Consider the following 18,165-nt stretch of genomic DNA (forward strand, 5'->3'; position numbering starts at 1 on the left):
CTGAGGTCGACCTCTGCGTGGAGTTGCGGCGCGTCTTGCCAACGTGTGTGTCAGCCCACAACGTGTGACGGACTCGCTTGGCACGCACGCCGCCGCCGCCGCCGTCGTCGTCGTTGTTACTGGGTTGTGTGTGTGGTGGGGGTGGGTAGGGTGGGGTGGGGCCGGTGTCCGGTGCATGTGCAGTCGCCGGCCTGTACAGCTGCTGAGGTGGTGGTGGCGGCAGTGACGATGCTGTGTTCCCCTGTCCGTCCCTACGTGGTGGTCAGCCACCGGTCACCTGCACCTCCTGACGCCAAGGTGTTGTTTGACCACGCCGCCCACCATGCACCGCCACCTGCTGCTGCGAACAATGACAAGGTAAGCTAACCTGTTGTTACTGCTGTTATTATTGCACATGTCCAGCACGGCGCACGTGGAAGCGCTCGCATCCTGCCAAATGCACGAGATGTTTTGATATTGCTTGACATGTTACCTGTGAACACGGTGGTACCTGTCTCGACAAGCGCACGTGCGTGCTATCAAGTCAAGCGCTGCCGTATCGGAGGGCAAATCCAGAAGTCAGGTAATGGCTTATCTCAGAACCTGCTACACTTTGGAAAACAACAAGAGATGTGTTTTTAATGAGCTTCACTCCTTCCCTTCCTGGTGGCGGGTGGCGACAGTGACACCCGCTTCGTGACGGCACTGGTCGCACCCTGACTACCTTCACACTTACCTGGTGTTGGATCACCCACGTCTGTGGATCACCTGGCTGTCTTGTATGGTTCCATCTAGTCTCTTGTCTGGCAGCAAACTGAACTGCGCCTCTTGGCCACTCACTTTGACCTGAAGTATTCTGTTTATGATGATTTTCTTGCCCTGACCCACTGCATGGAGCGCACACACACACACAGACAGACAGGCGGGCATACACGTGTGCGCCTCTACATCCCAGGTAGGAGTACCGGATGACTTAGTGAAGGTGAAGGGCCGCACAAGTCGACTGTGGGTTTCGCCTTCGTCACGATGTGTGGTCTAGACATGGTAAACCACTCACAGTTCACTGCCGCTACGATAGTTGCACTAGAGTGAGGTCGTCGTTCTGAAAAAGGTAGTCTTACTCTTAAAGGTGGCGAGAGAATCAGAGCGATGAAAGCTGACGAGTAATCTGGATCAAGTTGATGGGGCTTGGTAGGCCTCTGTCCATTGTCTTTGTCTGAGTGGGACATACACCACGCGCCATTACGTCACGCACACATACACCACGCGCCATTACGTCACGCACACATACACCACGCGTGAGGTCGTGAAGAGTGTGGCACAAATAATCGAGTGTAAGAAACGTCTCCAGGCTGACATGACAGGACAGTGACAGAGCAGTGCCAGGACAGTGCTGTATCATCCATGTCATCATCGCTAGTCCTGCGCGTGACGATAGAGACGACGAGGAAACTTGGTTACATCATCAGGACGTGCAGTGTGGGTGCAGGTGAAGAGGGCGGGTCTGCAGGGTGAAAGGTGAGACGACACAGGTGACGAGAGGCGAGCATTAGTCTGGTGGTGAGTGTGGATGACAGGACAAGAGAGACCATCGACACGTCACTCTTCTTGTGGCAGTGGCAGTCTTGTACACGACTTGCACGCAGCACCACTCACATTTGTGCCCTGATATGTTTGGAGAGCAAGCCGACAAGGGAGGGGGGTTGTTGGGTGAGTGGGGGGTCTGGGGAGAGGGAGAGGCGACAGTAAGGCGAATATGATTGAGAAAGAGGTGATGACAAGGCCACACACCAGCACACCCACGACAATATCTCACCAGACATGATCTGCGCATTGGGTGCAAACGTGAATAGCAGGCGGTCATTTGCATTCAACTTCCGGTGGACATGACTGCGGAATGGTTAGTGACTGGGATGACAGTGCGAGACAGACTTGCATTATGCACGTTACGGCCCATTGTAGCTGCCATTACAGGTTACACTTCTCATTACCCGTTACACAACGTGCGCTCCACATTACACAGTGTTACACAGCGTTACACAGTGCTACACAGTGCTACTGTAGCCGCCGGGTAGCTTCACAAACACTGAAGTTGTTCTACCCAGTACACACCCTACACCCGCTCGTCAGGTGCGTGCATGCGTGTGTGTGTGTGCTTGTGTAGTCAGTGTGGCTGCATGGGGGGTTGTCTCTCTCTCTGGACATCAATGGCGATGGCATCAAGTCCATGAGTTGTTTTGTTGCTCAAGCAGCTCAGTGACAGTTACTGAGGTCTCTACTAGAGTGGGTGGAGGCTTCGCGGTGAGCGGGTGGGATTACAAAGGGGACTTGTGCTAAAATGTCCTTTAGCCTCGTAGCCTTGTGATCATAGCGATGAAAGTGGTGAGTTCGAGGTTCTGTCGGCCCCGTGGCTCCCTTGCCCAGCCAGCTGTGGTGCGACAGGGAAGGCCTGGGTTCCCCCTCCCAGAGGTTTGCTAGATACGATGAGCCACTTACATCTCACTGTATCTGTAGGCCATCATTTTGTGCAGGATGTTCTGCCAGTATGTGTCTCTAAAAGCTCGCAGGATACGGGGTAGAGTGGGGTGGGAGCAGACTGCAGAAAGCTATAACACTAGGTTGCTTTGTGAACATAGCCCTGGAGGTGGACCGGGAGGGGTGACCCGGAGCCTCCCTAAGCGCAGGTTATTTCAAGTGGTTTCCGGGCTCTAACATGCGCCTTCCATATCGTGGCCTTGTCATCGCAGTCATCGATGGAGGCCAAAAGAGTAAGAATGTCAAATGAGTAGAGGGGGAGGCACGTGGTTCTCATTGTGTTCCCGGAACCTCCAAGGAAAACAACTACGACGACTGCCGCTGGTGCAGGATGTCGCTTCTGTGGAAGACGTGGAGGTCTTGGCTGTGCAAGTCAAGTCCCGATGCTAATGTTAGCTGGTGGTTGTTAGCATTGATTAGTGTCATCTCTCGTCTTCATCAGCATGCAGGACATTGCCATCAACTTGTCCTGGTTATGTCGAGAGGTTTGTCCCCCCGACTCAAGCTGTTACAGGCTCCTGCCACACAGTGAGTTACATGAATGTTACAGTTCACAGTTTGGTATTGTGGACTTTCTGTCTCAAAGCAGTTCCCGAGGAAGTGAACTTGCATCTGATTAACCCTTTCTCAGGCACTCGAGAAATGTCATGTGACGGGCCGGTGAGGTGAAGTGATGTGTACTGAGGGCTGGACCTTCTGCTCGTACAAAACAGGATGATCCTCAAAAACTTTGCAGTTGCAAAATGTGGGGAGAGTGGTGTGTTTTACACCATGTCAGTCCTGTCAGTGGGGCGACTGCTGACGCCCTCTGTCAGCACGTGCATGGCTTGGGGCCTGGGGTCTGGGGTCTGCGTACAAAGTGAGAGAGGGTGTGAAGGTGGTGGGCGGGGCAATACTGTCAATGACTGGACTCCTTTAGTTTACACCAGTCCACCTGCACATCCAAGTCCGTGGTGTCTGTCCCTCCCTGTTCTCCAAATTACAAACATCAACATGCACACAAGTTCGTCACAAAGTGCTACACCAGGGATGTTCACGGATACCCTGGTGTTGTCAAGGGTACACAGTGGGATCATGTGTCAGTTAGGTGTACCCGTGGCTACGGTTTACACATGTACGGGAAAAAAGAGAACTCATAGCAACACATCTAGCACCATTGAGTGCTAGCATCTAGCACCACTTAGCATATCACCCGGTCTAGCACCCCGCCAAGTCTGGCACCACGTGGTATCTGTCTGAGGTCATCTTTCTTACCCAAGCTGGAAGGAGAAATCTAAGTCGCCAAGCAAAGTTACCATGGAAACAACTTCCGCTCGTCTCAACAGGAATACATTTTTGTCTCGGTTGTGTAGATGATTGATGACCGCGTGGCTTTACACTGGCGACACGCGGGACAACGTGTGGAGGACAACAGCCTTGAGCCTAGTAACCCCGCCTAACCGGGGTGGAGGGAGGAGATGATGCTTCACACAGAGTCAGCAACTTAGACTGTATCACGGCAAGGCAGTCAGCCCTGTAAACACATGCCACGTGCAGAGAAACAACAACGGGCCCGAGACGAGAGCTGAACCCAGGACAGCCAACCGTTGGGCCTCCGGACCGCCCTGCCGCCTGGCGGAGTTTAAGTGTCAGATGATCAATATTGGAATTGTCTCCTGTGTCCACTGACACCACAGTGTGTAAGCTACACAGTCTGTGATCGACATTCTGTGTCAGTCACACCATCAACATGATAGCGGACTGTACCGGCTTCACAGACCCTCCCCGTGTAGCAGTTGTAATGTGTTATTACACAGACCCTCCCCGTGTAGCAGTTGTCATTGCTCACTCTTACTGTTTGAAAAGAAAGGGGAAAGTCGTTGGAAGCATGAAGGCTATTGCAGGGTGCACCCTGCCTGCAAGCAACCTTACACACACAACAAAAGTGTCTCCTGTCTCAATCCACAGCCCCCGCCAGAAGCTAAAAGGTCGACGACACAAAGGATGGAGATGGAGGGAGAATCGTGAAACAAATACATTGTTTTGCAAATGGTGTTCTGTGGGGTCACGTCGTGTTCACGTTGCCCCGACGTGGGACCCAGACAATGGCGCCACCTAGAGCCGCACGAGTAAGTCACGCGCAGCTTTCAGTGGTGGGCTGGGTACCTGTGGGGACTGTGTGTTGTTGACAATGCACCCGCAATACACCCGGCATATGCCGCCACAAAGACTGTAATCCCCTCGGAGAGCGGAGTAGCTCTCTAATCCACGGGTGGATCTGTCACTCCGGTAGTGCAGGGTCTCTGATCCACTCTGATCCACAGTCGTAAAGCTGTCTGTACACCCTGGGTAGAAACAATGTCAGTCAACTGACAGAATAGACAGGAGGTACATCAAAATGGTCTCTAAATGACATTCTGCCTGTCACACGCGAGTTCTCTGTGCTGACACAGGACTTGGTGACAGAACTTTGGATGTTCTGGACAATCCATGGATGCTCCAGGGCCTGTGGGTAGCTAATCCACTTACAGGCTGCAGCGTTTCTAAGTTCGTGAAGTGTAATAACAGTTTGCAGTTTACTATTTATCTAGCCTCACACTCGGGTGGTGATTCATTAGTGGATAGCGTGTTGTTTAGAGAACAGTGGGTTGTGGGATCGAATCCTAAGCAGTCTCACTAATATAAACGCTGGTTTGTGAGTTGTTGACAGTTATGTAGTAAATAAACAACGTCTTGTCATAACTACCTTCTGACTTTATGAGATTTATAACTCGCTGCTGATGTGTGGTGTGATACTTCAGATGAACGGGAAGTCCGTGGTTCCTTCATTGCATTTGTTTGTTCAGAAACAGATTGCAATCAGTACTGATGCCAGAACTTCCTTGTGGCTTTAGGTTACCATAGTAACAGGTCTCAGTCTCTCCGTATCTCTAGACACAACCGTTGTCTGACAAGGAACAGTAAAGGTGAGTTGTATAGGTAGGCAGGTGATGCTTCGTGCTTGTGCACTTCTTTCTTCCTTTCAATTCGTTTTACTCAGTCTCTCGTGAAGGTTGACTGTCGCCTGCACTTGTAGCACTGGATGTAGACACGAGACAAGGTGGACTGAGGTGTCAACACGTGTTACATCTGGCACTGGCTTTATGGACTGGGTAGCTACCCTCACCCACCTCACTGACCTACCCGTTGTACTGTAGCTGTCATGTGACACAAATGCGCGATTGTGCGCTCAGGATGGGAGGAAGAAAAAAGGATTATTGTGTTTTGAGATGAAACATAAAACAAATATTTTACAAAGAACAGACCGAAAATACAGTCCTCCCCCTCCCCAAGGGGAATACAGGGGAGGCGATTGTTCCCTACCCAGGTGTGCTGATGCTGGAGACGGAAGCAGAGGGAGAAAGACAAGGTGAGTAAGCAGACTCTGATTTGTGGCACGCGAGTGGAGACAAGGAGAGGTGAGCAGTGTTTGACCAGCAGCACACACAAAGCCTGCCACAAGACGAGTTCAAAGGGCGGCTTCAAAAGAAGTTGCGAGCAGACGACAGACGAAGTGTAATCCTGTTTGAGAGCAGACTTCACTGGGCTTATGTCTTCAGGCTCACTGAACTCCACTCACCACCCTAGAGAGGATAACAGGGCAGTGGAGATTATTGTTAGAGACAAAGACAAGTTGCAATAGAGGAAGCCATATCATCATCATCATCATCATCATCATCATCATCATCATCGTCATCGTCGTCGTCGTCGTCATCGTCATCATCATCACTCGTTTCTCTGGACTGGACTTGGAAACATCGTATCGGGGGGAAATAAATGACTGGTGACAGTGATGTTCATCAGGTAACTGAAACTCGTAGAAATAAGCGCAGACAGACGGAGAGAGAGAAGTGACAACACTTTTATATCTTTATTTCACATTTTTCGCCTCTTTTCGTCTATTCTACATTCCACTCTTGCGAGTCTCTGCCAGCATCTGTTCCGGTGACTTTAGTTCCATGTCATGGGTGTGTGTAGGGTGAGTACAGTGAGGCACGGTGAGCAGTTTACATCTGTAAATGTTTTGTACACACGTGTCTGCTGTTGCTGGAGCACTGAGTGGTAGACGATGTTATCAGGAATGATCGAGGATGTGTGCCTACCTGTCTGTGCGCGTGCATGAGGTGGAGGCGGTGTGTCTGTGTTACAGCACTAAGTACTAATGTGTTCTCAGCACTAACCACCCGTTCAAAAGTCACATACACACACCACGATAACCTGTCACCAGCCAGGAATAGTCCAGAAAACCCACACAGCACGCACAGGATCTCAGTCCGCCTGGATCGTGATCCCCAGTAGCAGACGACAGGACACTGTGTGGAGACGATGACAGATAATCAAACATAGAGGAGCGATGACAACTCAGAAATGTCCATGAACAGTACAGTGGCGGGTAGAGATGAACAGTTCAGTACTTCACACATCAGTCGTCTTTATCCGTCTGTTTGTTTGTCTTTGCATCCCTCTCGTTGCCGTGGGCTATTTTTAAACTCTGTTCGATGAGCTTGTGCAGCATCCCCCGCACATGCGCCGAAGGATGATTCGTTGTTGACAGCGCGTGAGAGTCCGGGGTGTGCAGTGAACGTCAACAACAGTTCACACGGCTGTGACGGGTACAACTAGTGTACTTGTGAAGTACTTGTGTACTACTTGCACACAACTGTGTAACCTATTCTGCTAGAAAACTCATTTTTGTTGCCGTGGGGTAAACAGGGTTTCGCACGTCTCCCCCTTTTGTTCGTCCATGGAGAGAGAGACACACACCCGCCGAGTGCCGTGGCCTACTTCACAGAGCGCGCGCTGGAGACGAGTAATGTTTGTTTTCATTGGCCTGTGATGACCCCATCAGCACCCGAGGTCAGGCCAGAAGCTCGAGGCTTGTGTGTGTGGGAAGATTTCAAGATCTACCCGCACAAAGCACCGGGTGAGACGTTGCTGCATGTGTCGCGCGAGGTCATCACGCATGCGGCTAACATGCTGCAGCCCATCGCACCACTCACCGCACGACTGCCGCAACCTCCATTAGATGCAACGGACACCAGCAACGGTCACGACGGCTGTCGGTGGCGAGAACTGTGGCAAGGTACAGCCCCACTTTCTTCTTTCTTTTCCTCTGTCAGGTCGATACACTCCTCCCTGCCATCCCTCCCCCTCCTGACGCTCTGGTGTGTGTTGGCAGTGACATGTCTCATGACGACCGACACTGTCAGGTGCTCGTGTATTGACAGGTGTAAACTGTGTACAGACTGGTGTTAGCGCTACTTAAAGTAAACAATTGTGTAAGTAGTGTTACAAAAGACAGGCAGACATGTTTACTAACATAATCTGTTTACTACGCCATCTCACGTAAACTCTTGTCCACTCACGTGCATCTTGTTGAGGACACATCTCTTTTTTCTGTGTGTGTGTGTTTGTGTGAAAATCATCAGCGCGTGCAGCGACGACACCGGAGTCAGGACTCGAACCCTGACTGCTGTGCGACTGTGGAACTCTCACCGAGAGAGAGAACGGGACTCGCTGGGTGACAGCATGGAGGTGATGGGAGGGCAGCTTGAGGGTTGTTTGGATATCAAGATGTATATTATTGACAACAATATTGTGTAATGTGCTTACAGTATTATCTCCCGGCACACACTGCACAGCGTGTCATGGTCACTGACTGCGATGTTACGTGTAACACACACAACGTGGCGGACACGTGTTGACATCGTAAACACTACACAACGTGGCGGACACGTGTTGACATCGTAAACACTACACAACGTGGCGGACACGTGTTGACATGTAAACACTACACAACGTGGCGGACACGTGTTGACATCGTAAACACTACACAAGACCTGTGTTCAACACAACACAACATTGCAGACTAATAACAACACCTTATTCATGTTATCTGATATTTTACATCATATGTACATGGCGGACACGTGTTGAGATCGTAAACACAACACAAGACCTGTGTTCAGCACAACACAACATTGTAGACTAACATTTACATATCATACATGATATCTGATATTTTACTTCACAAATAAACACGGTGGAGACACGCTTCCGTCATAAACAGACACTGGCAACATGTTTACACCATCAACATAGCATGGTGTAGACATGTTTACACCATCAACACGTTCAAGATGCGTGACGAACACGTTCTACGTCACCACACTGTGTTGCGTGGGAGTATGGAGCGCGACCTTTGACCCTGTGTACAACTCGTTACACAAACCTTCCCTGACACACTGACACACTGACAGCCAGGTGCACGTCACGTGTCCAGCTCGTGTCATTTCCACACATACCTGACCAGGTGTGTCGTCGTCTCTAAGGCACAGCAGCTCCTAGCGGACCTCATGCATTGCAGTTGATGGGGCGTGACGTTATTTAACACGTGACCACGTGTGACTGGCAGTTGTGTTTGTCTGTCGTGACTATAATGTGTTTGTGTCAACGCTTACTCCATGTTTGTTTACCTGACGCCAGTCACGGTCCGCTGTACGAGAGACTGCGAGGTTCCTTGTGATCTCGCCAGAGAGACGTCCTGGCTAATATAAAGCACTGGTGACATTACAGGTAATTACAGGTGGTTGATGGAGGGTGGCGCACCGAGCTCCTGTCCTGGAGTTGTCGTGACGCGGTTATCTCCGTGCAGACGGAGTTGCGTCCCTTCGACCGCGAGGCCGCCCTCCCTCCCTCCCTCTGTGACAACCCGGACTGTGAGTGTTTCATGGCCACACCATGCTGCTGGCAAGGCCTCGCCATTTTAGTTTATGGCTAAGCCACATTCTTGCACGTCCACACGTTCCCACGCCTTTATCCATTCATGCTGACCCCGCGTGTGGCCTTGAACTGGCGGCCAACAGATTTCAAGGGCAGCTTACAAATGGGCGGCGGCTTGGAATGGGGAATGCACTGTGAGGCAAGTAAGTTAAGAAGGTCAAACAAATAAAATAAATTAATAAATAAAGTCTCTGGAGAGTGAGGTGTGAGAGACTTTTCTCTGGGCCAGCTTTCTGAACGGGAGGCGCATGCTACTGTCACTAGAGGCTGACCTACCCAACTCTCGGTAGACGGGTAGCCAGTCTCGACAGCTACGTCGACTTGGGGTAGGAGGGAAGTTTGCTCGCCACTCATGTATCGCACCTCCTGGTTTGAATACCAGTCCTCTAACTTATTCGACTACCGGTACCCGCTTCTCCAAGAAGACTGCAAGAGATGACGTACCTGAGAGGACTGACGAGATGATAATAATGTTGATGACAGTTGATGACAACGACTAAGTTTTGTCCAAATTGCAAAGTTACAGATTGATGGAGCTTAACAGAAAACAGGCTGTACGTTTATTAATTTTTTTTATTTTCGTGTGGGCTGCTTGTTGCTAACACTTGCAGCTGTGATTGCTATTGTCAGCTGTCCATCGCTCCCAATAAAAATTCCACAAAAATGTCTGCTAATCCATTCAGCAACACTAGAAAACCCAGCGTCTGCATGCCTCGCTGGCAGTTCCATTCTTGAGGAGAGGTCCTATCCTGCTACACCGGCAAGTGTGAGGTGACCGGTGACTACAACTGTCACCCCGGGTTTTCTGAATGCACCCGCAGTGGAGTGAGTTCAAGATGTTCTTACCGGGTGCAGAGGAGGCTCAACGCTTGCAGTGTTGGTCTAAGCGCAAACGTAATTATTTCCATTTCCTAATCTTTTTGAAACCTTTTACATGAGACTCGTGTAGTCTCGTAAAATCTCGGGTCTTTGTAGGTGTCTGCTAACACGGTTTGTCCTGTCTTTGTTTACCACCATCACCACCAAAGGGACAAAGGCGTATTCCTAGATATCTGCATTATGATAATTAAATATAACTCTCAAGACCTCCCTAACACGTCTCCATGTACGCAGTAATTATGTATCGGAACCGTATTTAAAGACCAGTATGAACATGTTTGCAAACGAGGCGCGATGCAATTTCTCAAGGGGAGATGAGCGAGGGTTGACATCACAGCTTGTCTACACTGGAGGCCCCCCTCCCCCTGGGCGGGTATGAAAGTGTGTTCAGTCTCCTGTGAACACTACTCACCGCAGTCAAGCTTTAGCGTCTAGTGTGTAACAGTGTAGTCACAGTGTGGACAGACGAGAAGTGCAATTGTGCAGGGGAGACAATCCCCAGACCTTGACATTAACCTCGGCGAAAAGGGAGAGAAATTATACAAATTACCTTTAATCAGAGAGTAAAGAGTCTGGAGGAAGGGAAGCCCCCCTAACTGCCCGCGTGGACCATGAACCTCACGGGTATTTTGGAATGTACGTCTCCCTTAATGCGGCTGGTCGAGTGGCTGGACGGGCCCACAGAAAGCCAACCAAGTCCTCCGGCGCAGGTAAGCGCATCTTAATTGCACAGGTAGGCGGCAGCTGACCGAGCTGTGATCAGGTAGCAAGGCTTGGAGTATCTAGTGCTTCACATACTACAGTATGCCAGAGTGTCATAGTGCTGTGCCAGAGTGTCATTACTTCAATGTCAACGTTGCTTACTGCACTAGCAGTCAGTTCTTTTACTACAGTCGTCAGCAGTCGTCAGCAGTCCGGTGTCGGCGAGTACATTATGCTCACTGTTGGTGAGTGGACTGTGCTCAGTATCCGTGAGGTCGACTTCTGAGTGTTTTTCCTACTGACCTGGCGAGTGTATGGATCACACGTCAAGGTTGATGCAAGAGGCTGCTGATGTCTGTTCTTTCAGTTTCTCCTTGGTTTACTGTGATGTTGGTTTGTGTCACGTGTCTGGGTGAGCGCTAATTGTCTGTAGTAAGGCCCTCGTCAACTGTGTCAACTGTGTGTTTGCACCACACAGTCTCAGTGTCTCCATGCGGCGCCTGTTTCAACGTTTGTCTCCATCCAGTGCTGCTGCCTCCACCCCGTGGTTAGGAACAGCAGACACTACATCACCGCTACGTCACTAGGGTACGGTTGGGCGAGCACCTCAATTAACATTCCTGTAGAAACCATTCCCCCAGCCTCCCTGCCCCCTTTAGGGCATCAAGGGGTGAGCCTGGCTGTGCCCCTCGACCTTTTGAGACAGGCTGGTGTGTGTTGGGTAGAGGGGCGGAGGATGGAGGAGGATTGAAGAGGAGGAACGAAAACGGCCGTTGTGCCGGTTACGACTGCTTGGCAAGGTGAGGAGAGCACGCGCCAGGTAGAGGAGGTCAATGTGCCTGTACTCATGCGCGAGGTCGGACGGAGGGTGAATGTGTCTCATGGACATGGCTTCCAATCCAGTGGGTGAGCTATCGCTGCTTTCAGCTCTCCCGCGTTCTTTCATGTTGTTATTGTTGTTGTTGCTGTGAGTCCGGGGACTTATCGGGTCCCAAGAGTCACACGGCATGAGCGCACCTCAGTCGCCGCTTCTTCTTGTTGTGAACGAGGTTAGCATATCCCAGGAGATCGTTAATTAACTCTAATTAAATACTTATCTCAGGAGTTTCGTACTTTTGAAAATCGTGGTCGTGCGATTTGTTATGTCGCCCACAAGCCTCTGTTGCTGGCCTTTGCTGTGGTCGTACAACGGTCTTACAATTCGCCTGACCATCAGCTGGCAAGCGACACCATGTGACCACCTGTCATACACGACACCATGTGACCACCTGTCACACACGACACCATGTGACCACCTGTCACACACGACACCATGTGACCACCTGTCACACACGACACCATGTGACCACCTGTCACACACGACACCTGTTACAGTCCAGCGCCCAACTTTTTCTGCTTTCAGCTGTTTGTGTGTTTATGGGCATCGCGCTGGAAATGTCACATCCGTGATGAACGTTTGGGCGGTTGACTCTTGTCATTTCTTGTTGCCCTCAGTTGGTCCATCAGGTCTGTAAGTCTCGCGCTTGTCGAGCTGGCATCATGCAGCACACAGTCTATATGGTCACTGAAGTGTCTTGCCCACACACCTCAGACACTCAGTGTCTTGCCCACACCTGTGTCTTGCCCACACACCTGTGTCTTGCCCACACACCTCAGACACTCAGTGTCTTGCCCACACACCTGTGTCTTGCCCACACACCTGTGTCATGCCCACACACCTCAGTGTCACAGCACTCAGTCTAGTCGCTGTAGTTAGCACCTGTCACCATTGCACAGAGCATTGGCTGCCCTGGGTCTTGTTTCTGGCAGGCCGTTTTGTTTTGTTTATTTATTTTTTCTGCATGTGACATGCGTGTACACGCCGGGTGCTTTGCCGTAATATAACGGTAGTTGCTGGGTGGGTGTAGAGCACCATCCCCCTCACCCCAAACACAAGAGTTCCAGCGGTAAGACAATGAGAGCGAGACAGCTTGGTGACACGTGCTGAAGCGTGACGACAGCCACCGCGACACTCCAGGGTAAAAAACCTTACTTTCACTCATTCCCTTGACAAATTAAAACTAGAAACCTTAGTGTGGTGTTGTGGTGACTCTCTCAGGACTACCTGGGAGTGCAGACAGTTGATGGCGGCAGGTAACCGTACCTCGGGCCGCAAACAGCGGGGACAACACCAGGGCTCCCTTCACTGCCACCTTCGGGGGACAAATTAGCCTCCGGGTCATTCACTGATCTGTAACAAAGTTGTGCGCTAATCATCGGCGCTTGTCTACAGAAACGCTTACGTGTCTACTTACTGAAGTACTAACATGTCTACTTACTAACATGTCTAGTGTCTACTTACTGGAGCACTAACATGTCTACTTACTGGAAAACTAACATGTCTACGTGTCTACTTACTGAAGCACTATCATGTCTAGTGTCTATACTTACTGGAGTACTTACATGTCTAAGAGTGAGTCGCTACACACCTGAAGTGTGACTGTCGACTACCTGGTACTACATGTAACCTACACCAGTACCCGCTGTAAGGCTCGTATCGGGTAGCTACTGATGAGCGTGAAGACTACCCCATTGTCAATTGCAAATATTTATTTGTCAACAAAGAGTTGCACAAGTATGTGCTGAGCATGTTTGTGGACAACGGCGGGTACACGTTGTGGGTACCTGTATGAGGTGTCACAGACATATTGTGGGTACCTGTACGAGGTGTCACAGACATATTGTGGGTACCTGTACGAGGTGTCACAGACAGTAGGCGGGACTGAGTTGTGTAACATCTACAGTGACGTGTCACTGTCTAAGGTGAGAGTTAATGACTCACCTGTCGCATTGTGCTAAGTTGGTACCGAGCTCATTTAATGGTTGATTGTCCACCGGTAAGCAGTGGGCGTTGAAAATGCAGGTGAAAATACCTCAGTGAGGGCAAGTCGTGAAGGTTTGACACGAGGGCCCTTTGTCAGGTAACTGTCAACCTGATAATCGCTTTGTTCCGACTTTGTATTTCAGGTGGAATGTGGAGTTTGCTTACCTGTGAGTGCGAGGAGGGAGGGGAGATGGGATTGAGTAGTTAGTTTGGTAAAGTCAGGCGTTCACAGAGGATCCAGCGAGCGGATTAATTCCTGACTAATGAACTGTGTCGAATATTATTTATTCCTTGTGTGTCCAGGGAGAGTACGAGTGAATGAGCAGGACGAGTTGACGTGAGTCTGGGACTGAGTGTACGAGTGAATGAGCAGGACGAGTTGACGTGAGTCTCGGCCGTTTGTCCGTTGTACTGAGGGCTGGGGTGTCACCCACCCGGGGTCTCACCTTTCAGCGCATTACCACGTCAGCTTTCGGCTGCCAGACTTCAAAGCGCCGCACAGGATGGTGACGTTTATCACCTGAGTTTCACCTGGCCTCACAGTGCCTTGTCGAATACCGGCTTTTATGAGTCACGACAAGCGGGTGGTTGCCGGGTTTTTCCACCTGGAGATTATGGCGTGAGGCATTTCACCTGGAATGTTTTATCTCGGCGCTCTACAAACCTCTACCTGTAGGCTCTCTCTCTCCTCTGCTGTGGGTTGTAAAAAATGTCTTCCTCGTCTTCGCTGTCCTCCTCGTCATCGCAGTGTAGCAGGGTTAGTTCTAGTAACTGTGGGGTGGTCACTGCTCGCCGCCCTCTACAAGCATATGTTTGGAGGTGTGTCCGTCTGTGTGTGTGTGTGACTGTGAGAGATAATTAGATTGAGTAAAAGAGCAAATGTCTCACCTGGCGCTAGTGGATTTTCATGACATGTTTTGACATTCATTGTTGGTGCTAGAAGGGAGTCTAGAGATTGCTTCAAGGGGCGAAGTAGAAATGTTTGAATAATCACCAAGTCTTAGACTCCACATGTTCCTGTTGCCGTTCAACACGTCTCCGCAAGGTGGGGAGGTGACACGTGACACAGGTAATCCCCACCATTATTAACACCCAACAATATCATCGGCCCTCCCCTCTCCCCCAGTCCCCCATTTGTGTAAACACTGGCGAACTTGAGTCTGGGGGAGCAGGGGGCAGCCATCGCGACTGGAGGGGGTCGCTCAAGTGCAAGTGTTTACAGTCCCAAAGTCTGTCGGGACAGGTAGCTGACACGTCACACACAGGTAGCTGACACGTCACACACACACTCGTCCACCTGAGCTCAGCTCGAGGGGCGGGCGACTACAGACGGGGGGCCGCAGGGGCGGCAGCAAATATATTCGGTGTTAGCGGAATGACTGGAATGTCTGCAAGTTGCTGCGTTAATGGAGGCGCATTTAAGGCTAGACCCTCCTGCCCAGACTGTCTACATGGCCGTGGGAGGGAGGCAGGTCAGCTGTTGGTCTTGCCATCATGACGACCTCAGTCTTCTGTAGACCTTCGTGAGTGTCAGCGTTTGGGGGGATGTATACCGCAGTCTGCAGTCTGTCCACGACTGTCATCAGGCCGCAAGCTAAATACAATTAACACTCATTAACAGGGTCATGCACGTGCAGCTAAAGACCTTCTCATGTTGTTTGTCTTGTTTCTTAACTCGGCAGTGACATGACAGGCAAGACCACGAGGGCGCAAAATTCCTTTCGTCATTCCCTTTACACGATCTTCTTTCTTTCTGTTATACCTCTGTCCTTTACAGTCTTCACGGACTGGTGCTGGTGGTTGGGGATCGAGTAAAGGAGGAAACATTGTGGATTGGCGAGACTGTATTGCGAGACAGAGACACATATTTAGAACACATACCACACGACAGAATGTGAAATAGAATGTTACTTTGTGTGGAGTATTTAAATGGAGAGATAGGAGTGAGCGACTTACTAATATGCTTTGTTATTAGTTGACCTGTGGAAGGGCAGGGGATCGAACCGCCCTGTGTGACACAAACAACCGTGTTCATGCCCTGCACATGGTAAGTAATTATCTTTGCAATTCTTTATTTTAAACTTGTGCAGATGTAGATGGGGTTCCAGACTTTTATGGGGTCATTGAATACCCGGGCAGGCTTGCATGTGACGTATGGAAATAAGTCTAAAAATAGTCTCAAGTTAAGTCGACTTTGCTAAGTTTGGTCTGAACTGTCGTCATGCCACTCAAATCACGTGATACCCGGGTATGATGGTGGCCACACGCTTCACGTTCCACAATGTTCGGTGCACGTACATGTCACGTAAACAACGAGCTGGGTGACAGTTCTTGACGGAGTTCCGGTAATCTTTCCGATGTGTGCAGCTTACTCAGTGTTTCAAATGAATTGGCTGGATGTGATACTGCCCCACCCCCGCCATCACTGACGCTGCCCTCGAGGTTTATCGTGTTTCCCACGAGAATTTGTGTTTCTCTATCTTCTCAGACCCACAACATTTGACGATCAGTGACGAATGAAGATAATGGACGGCCGGTAGGAATGTAGATTGCTGGAGGCCAACAGTGGGTAGCCCCGACTGTAGCTGGGAGGGGGTGGATAGGTATGGTGTACCTGGGAGGGGGTGGATAGGTTGGGACGGTGACAACCACAGCTCAGGGTCGACAGTAGGGAATCAATCAAAGCTGAGTACCCGCTGTTTATGTTGATGTCAGTGGCAGTGACATGCTTTTAGTAAGCTGAACCATGACGAAGTCTTGTACAGTTGATGTCCACGAGCCGTAGTGTCCGAGTGCTGTGACAGTTGATTGTCAGTCCCGTCTCCTCCTCTACACGTCTTATAGTCTACCTAAGTGTGTCAGTCTGTGTCATAACCAGCATAAGTACGGAACTGTACATCTTTATGTAAATGTAAATCATGTCTATGTAAATGTGTGCACGGAGCTCCAGGCCCCCAGCTATTCAGTGTGTTTGAAAGTTCGACACACGGGGGTTTGACCTCTGCCCCTGTAAGCGAGGTCAGCTCGTAGCAAGACACAAACACTTCCGGTGACGTGTCGCCATCCTGTGTCCGCAGACTGCAGTCCATGTAGTTGTTGTCCAGCCATCGCTGGCAGCACAAGTCACACCGCCTCAGTCGTCACTACCTACCTCGTGTCCTCAGGTCGGCTCTCAATGAGAAAAGTGTGTCGGGGGGAGGGATGAGGGGTGTTGCAGGGAGGTGGGTGGTACAGCCAGGACGCTCGCTGTGGGGGAGCGGGTGGAGCGCGCGCATCAATGGCTGGTGGGCTGCGAGCGTGTGTCACGCTCAGCTTGAGTGGACGGGACGGGGATGAGAGGAGGAGGTGGTAGTGTGGTGGTGGAGGTAGTGGTGGTGGTGGGTTGCCGCCTGTAGACCCCGAGCCGACAGGCCGCGCGGTGTGTAGTGTGGCTGGTGTTGACACTGCGGCCGGCGGCCATACTCCTGGTCCCGAGCTTCTAGAGATGGTCTGTGACACCGCGAGGTAGGGGGAGGCAGCTGCAACTGGACTTTGTGATGTTGCTTACCTCACTTTGCTAGTGTGTCGTCTGCTGCTCATCCTGTGGACTACACAGCGACTGTGTTGTGACCCCGGCGAGCGGGTGGCCACACAACCCGGGTACACGTGATGGGGCCGCCAGCAGGAAGGCATGGCGACGACCGTGACATGTAGTGATACCGTAGTGTCTCGTCAGCCGCGGGACTGTTGTTGTTGTTGTCGCACTGTCACCTCCACCTCAGGACTGTCCATAATGTCCTCTTGTTGCCTGGGAGCTAGTGATGAGTGATCACACACTAATTAATCAGTGTGGGGGCAGAATCTACTCCGCCAGCGCCAGACTACCGACCATGGATCACGTGGGTGAGTAGACTACCTGTGTGTGTGTGGTGTTCATGAAGTGAGGGAGGCTGTCACAATAACAATAACAACATACACCTACAGTAGGTCAGTAGTGGCAGGCTGTATCGATCTCTTGCAACCAATCGATTGGTGAGCCGTTGCCGACACCAGAGACTACAACAACGACAAGCGACCGTTGTGAGAGTAATTGCTGTGACATGTCTCGTGGCACTCCAGTAGCAGTGGCAGTGACACCAACCCGCCGTCAGCTTCTTTAATTATTCAGTTTGTTCGTCTGTTGAATTCACTTGTACTCAGCAGGTGCAATCGTGACAAGCGCTCAAATCACGAAAAGACAATTGTGAAGGGAGGGGAAGAGGATGAAGAAAAGGATTTGTCTTTATACAGGAGTTTGACAACGTACAAGTTAAGTTCAGAGGTCATCATGTGACACATGTACTGACTGTGACATGGAGGGTGACATTTGTCATTATCGAATGCTCGTGACAAAATTCAAATAAAACTAGACACTGATATTAATTACA

General features: G+C 50.6%; 1 protein-coding gene across 1 annotated transcript in view; it reads left to right on the top strand.

The window, feature by feature from the left end:
- Positions 1–164: 164 nt before the first annotated feature.
- Positions 165–18,165, top strand: part of LOC112553418 — a 37,754-nt gene continuing 19,753 nt past the window's right edge. Inside the window, 1 exon segment of the mRNA XM_025220620.1 lies at positions 165–357. Coding sequence (XP_025076405.1) covers positions 229–357 — 129 coding nt within the window. The 5' untranslated portion in view covers positions 165–228.

This window comes from Pomacea canaliculata, linkage group LG12 (genome assembly GCF_003073045.1).
Source record: "Pomacea canaliculata isolate SZHN2017 linkage group LG12, ASM307304v1, whole genome shotgun sequence".
NCBI classification, from domain to species: Eukaryota; Metazoa; Mollusca; class Gastropoda; order Architaenioglossa; family Ampullariidae; genus Pomacea; species Pomacea canaliculata.